Below are 12,120 nucleotides of genomic sequence, written 5' to 3' on the forward strand. Positions count from 1 at the left end.
AATAAATAATTTCTATTAAAGATAATTATAAAATAAAACATAATCATATTATAATAAATTGTACTCATAAATTGAAAAACATCAAACATTAAAAATTCATAGATAATCCAACATATCAATACTAAAATAACATTCGACAAAGAAAATAAAAACAACGAAAAGTAACGTAGAACGTCTTCGATCAACACATCTTTATTAATTCAAGGGTATCACCTACAAAAAAAAATATTCATATATTTATAAGCATAAAAGTGCATGTTATATATAAAAATTAATATTATCAAAAATTTATGATAGACATAGCGATATGAATGTAGAAGGCCACGCGATAGTTACGCCTGTAGCGTCTTCAACTTTCTTAATCAGATCAAATGGCCTAACCACATCAGCACCTTTTTTAAGGACATGTTGAAGATGTACCCCACACCAATCATCTCCAATCTCTACACCGCCAATTACCTCAGTTGGATCCAAGGTCCTCAACCATCCTCTTCCTAGCTTCTCGCTAGGGTTAAGTATATTGTGTAAAAATACTTCATCTCCAACCTAGAAATAAGTATGCAATAAGCAGTTATGAATGTTAAAGGTAAATATCAAACTCATTAAGGTGTTAAATAGAACAATACCTTAAGAAGTGGAGCAACATTGACTACAGTGAGGCCTTGTGGTGTTGTGCTATCTTCAACAACTGAACCATCCTTACTTGCCAACTGTTCTTTCAGATGTACATTTTCTTCAGTAAGTTCTTTGTTCTCTGACTTGAGTTGAATGTTCTCCATACAAACAACATTACGACTTGATAATTTACCCCAAAGATCAGAAGCTTGAACACCTAATCCATACATATCCGTTGAACCATATTTATTGTTACCCGAATCTTGGGAAAAAACATCATCTAGACCAGGCTTATCAGTTGAACCTTCAGGCAGTGTTTTAGCAAGCTCATCCATGTTTGTCTGTATTAATTTAGATAATAGAAGAGTTATATATACAAAAAGATCAATCCCTACTAACATGTGTGATCAGTGTGACAATGGCCATGACGTGCTGATTAACGGTAATTTACAGAATAAGATATATCCATAGAAATAAGTCTCATCATGCCCATGACATGATAATTACAGATGCACTACATATATATATATCTATCAACTATATTGCAATCTGAATTTATATTAATACTTACAATTGCGATTTTAGCTGCATGACTTTTAGTATTGCAATCAGATATTAATGATTATGCAACAACTATAGCTAAGCAAACACAATTTATGTTTATCATTGTATAAAAATAATGATTAAATGATTATTCTATCTTTAATTGTTAAGGAAGTGATCATCAAACTAAATATCGATCAAACACAATTCATTATATCTACCTTTAATTGTAAAGAAATTGAAAACAAACCAAATACTGAGCAAACCAAATACACCATTAAGTAAATGACCACCAAACAAAATATCAACTTTTTACATAACAAACCATGGCTCAAACATCACAAAGCATTTGTAAGCAAGTAAATGACCAGCAAACCAAAAATCAACGTTTTACACAACAAACCATGGCTCAAATATTATTCGTATGGATTCACCCTCCATATACTCACAGTTGTAGTTGTTATTCCATAATCATATTAAATAATCAACCAATTCAATTCAACAAGTGTTGTCGGTAACGAACCTTAATCAAGTAAACAAATATAATACGTTAATACCAAAAGTCAATTTTGTCTTGAAGAACAACATATAAAATAACATCATATGTTGGGCATCATATGAATTAGTTATATGTATGTTGGGCAATATAGATGGAAAATTATAATAATCAATGATGAACGTACCCGACGATGGTGAATCTCACGCCAATTACCACCTCAATAGGTTTTGACATTATAATCAGATCCCACGAGTTTAACAACAGATAAAAATAGCCATCAAATAAAACCCTAGAGAATGCAAAAATAGATATTTTATTTGATACAAAGCGGGATGAAATTTGGAACTGATATTTGGGGTTGTAATTTTTGTAGGTTTAAAAAATTTGGGGACAAGGCGGGATGAAATTTGGGGATGAACTCAAAATTTTAGAAATTCCTTAAAAATTTTAAATATTTGATACATGAAAACGTGTTTCATTTTGTTAATACGTGTACGATTAATTAATTCGATACGTCTAAGATTAATTTTAAATTGTGACTTACATTAATATTAATAATTAATAATAATATAATAATTAATATTAATAATTGCCTATCTATATCTTCTATATAGTCATATAAAGTGATAATGTCATAATTATATATTAATTTAATTAAAAGAATAATACAAAATCTTTTATAAAAGGAAATACTAATCTCTCCTAAATTGTAATTTTAATTTTCAAAAAAAAATTAAAAGACATTTATTATTACTAATAATTATTATTATTAAAAATATAAATACTCAACTTTGAGCAGTGAAATATATTATTATAATTTACTTATAATATAATAATTATAATAATTATATTATTATATTATTAATATTTAAATATGGATTCTTTTTACGAAATTAATTACGTTACGTATGTATGCGAAAATACATGTCTCTATATACTTGTAAAAATAACGAAAAGTTTCTTAGTCAAACGGGTCATTAAAATAAATGACTTTAGCATTTACATTACTTAATACCTAAAACATGTCATTAAATTGTTTCGTTTAAACAAACCCGTAATTTTACGGGCCATTTCACTAGTATATACTAATTGTCATAATTGAACTAGTATTCATGATATTATGCTTTAACAAGTTGTACGTTGCGCAACACCAGTTGTACCCACAATGGCCACTATTAAGCTAAAGTGTTCTTTTTTTCCTTTCAAAATTCACCTCCTCATTCTCCCCTAAAATTGTTACTAAAAACTGATAGACCAATTTTTTTTTAAACTATTTTTTCTCAAAAAAAACGTTATGTTTATTATTATCTTTTATTATTATCTTTTATTATTATTTTCCCCCTTCTTTTTTCCTATAATTCTTTCCTAAATTTCCGCAACGGCAAACAACCTTGAAGACTCCATGAGCTTGGAAAAAAATGTCTACACGATTGCGCGGCAACGCGCGCCCGCCTATACTAGTTTAGATTATAAGAAGTTCGATATGAATATGAATGGAAATCATAACTTTAGCTATATTTGATAATTTTTAAGACCACTCCAACCATAATATATTTCTCATCGGAGTTAGGAATAACTGCTATATAGACGTCACATTATCACTTCCTCAGCATGACCAACATATGATTAAATTACTTATAACCAATAACATACTTTCTAATAAACATTGAACCCATTATATTATTTAGTTAGTGGTACAAATATTACAACCAAACCTACAAATCATTTTAAACAATTTTTCATTCTCAATTGCGCTTGAAAAGAATGAAATGCAGGTCGATACAATCAGGGGTACACGAGGGTTAGAAGAATGCCAATGAAGCCTTCGAGGGCTAGAAGCAGGACGAGGTGGAAATGGTGTTATATAGATTAAACGAGGGTAAAAATCATACGCTTTGCTACAGGGTGGTTTTGGTCGGTTAACGTTTGGTTAATTTAACGTAAAAATAATTTAACCCTATATGGGGTGTCACTGTGCTTGTTCACAGAGGATTTCCTCGCTAACAAAAAAAAACTACATGAAAATGGTTAGACTTGTATATAATTTTAGACATCTGAATGTATTCATTCAACAAAAGATTGACATTGAAAAGTCAAACATGACAATAATTTTGAGACAGAAGGAGTATATATGGTAAATTTGTATGATATATTAAAATTATGTGCTACTAAATTGATTTATGATATATTAAAGATTGACCTCGCCTATCTCGCCACCCACAACTACCAACCACCAACCACCCCTACCGGCCACTACTACCAATCACCATCAACCACCACCACCACCCACAAACCACAACTACCCACCAACTACCACCACCCACCAACCACCACCACCCACCACAAGAACCGTTACCACCAACCACCACCAACAACCACCACTACCAATCACCATCAACCACCACCACCCATCACCACCCACCACTACCCACCACCACTAATCACCACTCACCGACCACCACCACCCACAACCCTCAACAAGCACCATTACCACCAACCACCACCAATAACCACCAATACCAATCACCATCAACCACCACCACCCATCACCACCACCACCACCTACCACTACCCACACTACCAATCACCACCCACCAACTACCTCCACCCACCAACCACCACAAGCAACATTACCACCAACAACCACTACCAATCACCATCAACAACCATCACCCATCACCACCACCACTAGGAATCACACCCACTACTACCCATCACCACCAATCACCACCCACCAACCACTACCAACCACCAACTATCACCATCCACCAACCACCTCAAGCACCATTACCACCAACCACCACTACTAATCATCATCAACCATCACTAGTGATTTGTTCAACTCAATGCTAAATGAAAACATGCCTGACGTCCTTTATCATGTAAACAGTGTGGAGTACAATATAGGGTACTATTTATCAGACGTGATTTATCCAACATGGGCAGCATTTGTTAAGGAATTTTCAAGTGTCGTTGATGAAAAACGTTATTACTTTACAAGGAAACAAGCAGCTGCTCGCAAAGATGTTGAAAGAACTTTTGGGACGAGACATATTTATGAATAATTTTTTTTTGTGTTATGAATTTTAATTTAGTATTTAATTTTATTATATAAATTTTATTTAAATATAAAACAATAATTAAAAAAATATTAAAAATTAATTTAAAAAATAAATGGACACTGAGAGCACCTCCACCTATGTCACTCTCAGTCAATTTCGATGTTCATTTTAGACGCCGAAATGAAACTTAACAAATGAACACGAGCACCTAATGCTATTAGAAATTGGCAGACGTATTCCCTCCCTTATTTCACCTTAATATTTAAGTTTCCCTCCATGGTGTTTTGGTATTCTCTCCTTAATATTTCACTTTCCTATAACAAATAAACAGTTAACATGTTGGCAAAAACAACCCTAAATCCTCACAAAGCTTCCCATCGATTAATCGATTGGCAAAAAAATCCCTTAATTCTCACAAATTATGTCCATCGCAACTGTTTAGTTTGCTACTGCCTTGGTAAAATTGACTACTGTTTCCCATCTTCGCTGATTAACCGGTTGGAAAAACAAAAACCCTAAATCGACTACTGCCTTCGTAAAATTGAAACCTCCTGCTTAATAAAATCAGTCCAGATCAAATTCAGATGAACAACCCTTCTCTTGAAGGTTCTATTACTCTTAAAGTGCTGTCATTAAATCAGTAGATCCACCAAACACAAGTGCTTAAGAATCAGTTCCACAACAAGGTTCTATGTGTTGGTTTCTGGATGAAGTTATTCTTCTGTTGATTTCAATCAGATTTCTGTATATGAGTTGTTTTTGTGTTCTTTGATGTATATATGATATTTGACCTAATTTTGAATGATTTGAGTCCACTAATTTTGTTAATATTTTTGACAGATTCACGTGTATCTTAGGGGAGATTGAAAAGGTTAGAGAAAGTGGCAATAATCGCAATAGGTGGATGCTGGATCAAAGAAAACCAATGTAAGTACCATATTCTGCACTTAAACAATATGATGGTAATTTTAACTTGATAGTATGATGTCATATGTTCCTGTATTTTCAATTTGTATATGTAGATTTATTAACGTTTTGAACCTGTCATAACCCGTCATATACTATATTCACACAGTCACTGCAGAATTGCAACTCTTAGGCACAACAAGAACACATTTTTACCTAAATCCAGACATCGAAGAATCACGCAGTCTGTTAACGTTGTAAGTAATGGACATAAAAAAATAAATAAACAATTACAAGCTAACTCACTTATATGCAAAACGATAATTAGGTTCAAGGAAAAATTCGAAGACAAACCACTTCCGAAGCTAGAAGGAAGACGTTTCAACAACCCTGAACAGGAGAAGAATACAAACCGATACGCCATTTCCCAGCTACAACAATTCACCCCAACAAACTACCAAGTACAAGCAATATAATAAAACAACAAAAGTTACACAATAACAATAAGAATACTAATACTAATCAACCAAAACTGCAGGGTAAATTGTTTACATGTGATGCAAAAATATGCGCGATCGTACGAAACAAACTGTGGTTCTACTACGCCCAACTTGCAGGAAGAGGCTAAAAGGTAATAACAATGGGATACGATAACGAAAACATGATCCCAACACTACTCATACAGCTAGAAGGCACGCATCACATAATCCAATTCACCATCATGAAAAACAGAATGTGCCAGCTAGATTTCATCTACCACAATCATTTCCCCCCAGCACCAACAGTAGACACTACAACCGAAAAGGCAATAACAGAGCTACCCACATCACCAGGTATGCCAGATTCAACCAACACATTTATAATGCATACAACCTATTAACAATGTTTTGAGAATTTAAACTGTTATTGAAAGTCTTAAGGTCTTTTAATCCAAGTGCACTAGTTGTCATTTTCTTTAACTAATCTAAAAGATATAAAACTAGAGAGGAAGATACAATAGATCAACATGACCTGAGTTGTTTCCACCCACACTGAAATATGAGTGTTTCACGCACATTTTACTACCTCTAAATATGATTCGGAAAGATATCGTATGCACTGTAAATAAGACTCGCTGACTTTTAACTCGTTATCTACTGCCTATATTTTAGTTAGGTTCGTTTGCGATAAAAAAAACTACCCGGATAATAAATTGATCAAAATCACCACCTGCACCTTATTCCATGAAAGTGAATTTTCTAAAACCCTGTAAATCCAAAACTACTAGTGTATACGTGTATAATTTATCTTGCTGCATTTCCTTTTTTAACTTCTAAAGTTGTGTCAGTGCTCTTATCTATTATGCTTCTTTGTTCAAATTTCAAACGTTGTAGGTTACCAAAAATTCACAAATGTTCAATTATGGGCATTATAGGTGTTTAAACTATTTTTTATTATCAAACTAGAACAAAGTAAAAAGTTGCTTTTTCTCTGGAAAGGTAGAGTAAATACCCATTGTCAGTATAGAGTTGTTTTAAAAGGTTTAGTTACACTATAAAACTGACATAAGCGTGTTGTTATTCTACAAATAGGGAGAAACGAAGAGTGTCCGGCTCATAGGCTAAGCTATTGCCAACAATCCGGCTTTTATGACTCTAAGAAAAGATTGAAGCTGCTAGATTGGAAATTCATCGCCAGAAACAACATTTGAAAATACCCGCAACAACGTGCGGGCCGTACCGATGCTCGTTAATAACAAAAATTAAATTAGTGAGACCATACCAAACCTCTTTTTATTTTTTAGGTATTATTTAACATACCCTTTTTATTATACGTACTCTGTATTACACTTTGCAGATCCTCTTAATTTGTACTTTTCAATTGACAAGCTTTTGTAACCTACAACACTAATTAAAAGCTCCCCACTTTTAGGATTATTGCAATCTTAATGAGAAAGAGAGACGAGGGAGAATTTTAGTATTTCTAACAAGCAATTATTTTAACTTTATATTCTAAAAGTTATATTCCCCGATGATTTTTCGTAATTTATCAACTGGACAAGTCATTCATTACAAGACCCGTCATCAGATAATATAAATGACTCAATGATATCGGGTCCAAAGATGCTGATAAGAAAATCATCAGTCATCAAGGAAGTCACTAGATATAGAAGAAACCGCCAAACCGAAAGTCATTTTTTCGTTGATAACGTATCCCAAATTTATTTTCAGGTACCCATAAACGACCACACACCATTGTATATATGCAGCACATTGACTTTCGTATATATGTAATACAAGTTTTTGACACTAGTTGTAATCAAGCAACACAAGTGACCTTTTGATATATGCATCACAGGCTTGAACCAACTAACTTAAATACATATGCAATTTGAGAACATGTTGTAGTAACATAATAACATTACATAATCTCATAACCTATCATTCATGCTTGTGATATCACTACAAAAAACAAGAAAAAAAATAGAGTTGATTCATTGCCATGATAACCCGATGATTTGGTTAGAAGGACCCTTTATTAAACCGTCATATTAATTACATTTTTTGTACACTTGGCTAAAAATGAAAATTATAAATTTTACTACTAAAGTAAAGGGTCCTATTAATATAGTTAATTAATGACCATGATAATCTAATTATATCATTAAAAGGACCCCATTATCAAACTGTCATATTAATATAGTGAATTCATGGTCATGATAATAATATGATATGAGTTATAGGACCCTTATATTAAACCGTCATATTAATTCCATTTGTATGTACACTTGGTTAATAATGCAAGTTATAATTGTACGACCAAATATAAGGGTCCTGATATTAGAGTTAATTAATGGTCAGGACAACGTAATGATATAAGTAATAGGACCTATATATAAAACGGTCCTATTATATAATGAATTCATGGCCATGATAATACAATTATATGAGTTATAGAACCATTTTATTAAACCGTCATATTAATTCCAATTCTCAGGACCCTTGGTTAAAATTTACAATTAAACTAGCGTGAATAATGGCGTTGAAGACATGATGATATGTTATTTTTTAGGCTATCTGACGAAGGGTACTATCAGGTGGTGTTTAGGACCCTTTTCTTTTGGGGTCCCAGAAAAAGGGTCCCGAAAGGTCATTTTTGTTGCAGTGTTTGTACTGTTTCAATTTGACTTTCGATTTTGGATATTTTGCAATGCTTTACCCAACTGAAGCCCATTTCTATTTAATTTATTTCGAGTTTCCTATATGTTTGTATAACTTGTAAACCTATAAATGCTTTACTCTGCATTTGTTTCCATGTTGATGTATTCGATTGTTGAACGATGGCCACGACCATATCGTTGTTACTTCAAATAAACACTTGATACAATGGGCACATCCATCATTGTTACATATGCATTTAATCACTAGCCATTTGTTCAAATCAACACATGATAATTAAGACATCAAAACCTCCTACATCATATTAAAGATTCAAAATGTCCGAAAAAACTACTATGATACGACATAATTAATTCATGTCATATTAGCTTAGGATATGATACCACTAGGACAAATAAATGTCCTATAATTGTATATTTAATATGAATTTGTATAAGCTGTCCTATAAATTAACACATAATATGACACCAAACAGTTAAATGTCTTACAAAGTTCCATTTAATGGGTCACAAAACAGTGTCCTATGTAATGACATGATAATTAAGACCCCAAAAACTAAATGTGTCCTAAATATTAACAATGATAAGACATAAGTATTACATGTCCTATTAGCTAATTAGTTATAATACGACTAAATCAAATAAATGTTCTATGATAGTATATTTAATATGACTTTCAAATAAGGTGTCCTATAAATTAACAAGTAATGTGACAACAAACTGTTAAATGTCTTATAAAGTCCGATTAATGAGTCACACTTAAAGTGTCCTATAACATCGTATGATAATTAAGACCTCAAAAATTAGAAGTGTCCTAAAAATTAACAATGATACAAAATAAGTATTACATGTCCTATTAGCTAATTAGTTATAATACGACTAGGACAAATAAATGTCCAATGATAGTATATTTAATATGAATTTTATATAAGGTGTCCTATAAAGTAACACGTAATTTGACACCAAACCGTTAAATGTCTTATAAAGTCACATTTAATGGGTCACACAAAAGTGTCCTATGTAATGACTTGATAATTAAGACCCCAAACACTATAAGTGTCCTAAAAATTATCAATGATACAACACAAGTATTACATGTCCTATTAGCTAAATATATAATACGACTTGGACAAAATAAATGTCCTATGATAGTATATTTAATATGACTTTTAAATAAGGTGTCCTATAAAGTAACACGTAATGTGACACCAAACCGTTAAATCTCCTATAAAGTCCCATTTAATGAGTCACATTTAAAGTGTCCTATGACATCATGTGATAATTATGACACAGGTAACTAAATGGTCCTCTTAAAGAATTTAAGTGTCCTATTATATCTACTATAATGAGACAAACACATTTAAATGTCTTATAAAGTCTCTTTATATGATAGACAATTTAAATGTCATATTATATCATATTAGCCATTATGATATTTAGGACCCCAGAAAATCATATGTCCTAATAACATACATTTATAGGACTTACAGTCAAAGTGTCCTAATATGTTACAGTATAATGAGACTCTCGTAAAAAAAATTGCCTCTAAAGGCCTATTTCATATGACCTTCATATCAAGTGTCTTATTACATAAACACATAATGAGACCCTCACAAATAAATGTCTTATAAGATCCTCTAATAGGATCTACTGTCTAAGAGTCCTATGAAAATATGAGCTAATAGGACACACAAAAAAATGTGTCCCACAAAATAGCGTTTTAGGACCCAACTCTAAAAGCGTAAATCATAATGGGACCTAAATTATGTATGGTCATATCTAAGTGGCTTTTAGGACTAAATTTTAATAGGTCCTAGAAAAAAAGGTCCTATAAGTGGACTTTTGTTGTAGTGTTTGTTCAAAACTGAGACAATCTTTTGTCAAATGTGGTCCTCCACACTGCTCACAACTAATTCGTATTGCGTGAATATCTTTAGTCATCTTTTCCATTCATCTTTCGAAAGTATCTAGCTTTGCGGAAATGGAATCAAAGTCATGACTAGAATCAGCTCTAGCCGCTTTAGATGATCTAATGATGTCTTTTTCTTGATGTCACTCATGTGAGTGGGAGGCTGTGTTATCAATAATTTTGTAAGCTTCAGTTGCAGTTTTCTTCATAATGGAACCACCAACTGCTATGTCGATGTCTTTTCTTGTAGTAATGTCGCATCCTTGGTAGAATATTTGTACTATTTGATAAGTGTCTAAACCATGTTGAGGACATCCTCTCAACAACTTTCCAAATCTTGTCCATGCTTCATATAAAGTTTCATTTGGCTTTTGTGTGAACGTAACAATTTCTCCTTGAAGTCTCACGGCTTTAGATGCCGGAAAGAATCTTTTAAGAAAATTTTCAACTAAAACATCTCATGTATCAATCGCTCCTTCAGGTAACGATTCTAGTCAATCGTTGGCTTCTCCCTTTAAAGTCCAGGGAAATAACATGAGAAAGATCTATTCATCCTCAACTTCTCTGATTTTAAATAGAGTACAAATCCTATTAAAGGTTCGAAGATGTTCGTTTGGATCTTCTTTTGGTGTACCACTAAATTGGCATTGATTAGTTACCATGTGTAGGATTTATCCTTTGATTTCATAATCTGGCGCATTAATGTCTGGTTGAGTAATGGCATGACCTTGGCCAATGCGTGTAGCTCTCATTCGATCTTCCATACTTAGAGGTTCCTGATTTTTCATGATTGAATTGGTTGAATCTGAATCACTAGAGGATTCTGATTTAACGGTTATTTCCTCGACAATCTCTGGTTAAATGATTTGTGGTTCAGGAGGAATGATTAGTGATTCAGGATCTCTGAATTGTCCGTGAATATCCTCCGGGTTCTCAATTGTGAAATCGGGTTCAAAAAATGGATTATCGGAAATTCGAATTGGAGTACTTGGTCGACTAGATGACGATTCTAAAGAAAAATCAACGGCGATTATATTGGCTAGATCTCTTAATCGGGTTACAGGAGGTGAACGTATGAAAGGTGGTGAACGTTTTGCTCGGTGCATTCACTGAATATCCTATTAGTTATAAAGATAAAAATTATATAAGTTATCAAATTAATAGACTTTTCTGATTTTGCCCAAGTTTCGAATGGCCAATAGATGCAGCAGGTAGCCAGGACCCTTTAAATCAGAAGCCCACAACTCGCCACTAACAAATCCAACTATTACTACGAACCAGAAAATTTTAGATGTCTATCAATTTAACCACTTAAAATAATTTTTTCGTCGAGATTTAAAGAAAATAAAGAAAATTCTATTTCCTAAAAACTAGAGCGTAGAAATGAAAAAGAAAAAGAGCGTCGAGAAATAAGAGTCGAAAAACAAAC

General features: G+C 32.7%; 1 protein-coding gene and 1 non-coding gene across 2 annotated transcripts; one reads left to right on the top strand and one right to left on the bottom strand.

Annotated features, from left to right (window-relative positions):
- Positions 1-288: 288 nt before the first annotated feature.
- On the bottom strand, positions 289-950 carry LOC139888751 (uncharacterized). The gene is made up of 2 exons (XM_071871741.1): positions 627-950; positions 289-546 (listed from the first exon to the last, which is right to left on the bottom strand). The coding sequence occupies exons 1-2, from the start codon at positions 948-950 to the stop codon at positions 289-291; spliced, it is 582 nt and encodes a 193-aa protein (XP_071727842.1).
- A 10,038-nt stretch (positions 951-10,988) lies between these two features.
- Positions 10,989-11,095, top strand: LOC139894782 (small nucleolar RNA R71). Its single transcript, XR_011775266.1, has one exon. It is a non-coding gene; the product is annotated as a small nucleolar RNA R71 (small nucleolar RNA).
- The last annotated feature ends 1,025 nt before the right edge of the window (positions 11,096-12,120 follow it).

This window comes from Rutidosis leptorrhynchoides, chromosome 2 (genome assembly GCF_046630445.1).
Source record: "Rutidosis leptorrhynchoides isolate AG116_Rl617_1_P2 chromosome 2, CSIRO_AGI_Rlap_v1, whole genome shotgun sequence".
Taxonomy (NCBI): domain Eukaryota; kingdom Viridiplantae; phylum Streptophyta; class Magnoliopsida; order Asterales; family Asteraceae; genus Rutidosis; species Rutidosis leptorrhynchoides.

Bases quoted from the DNA above. Each gene is read 5' to 3' on its own strand.
- LOC139888751 (XM_071871741.1), bottom strand. From the start codon at position 950: ATGGATGAGCTTGCTAAAACACTGCCTGAAGGTTCAACTGATAAGCCT. The intron at 547-626 runs GTATTGTTCTAT...ACTTATTTCTAG, and splicing joins ATGTTGCTCCACTTCTTAAG to GTTGGAGATGAAGTATTTTT.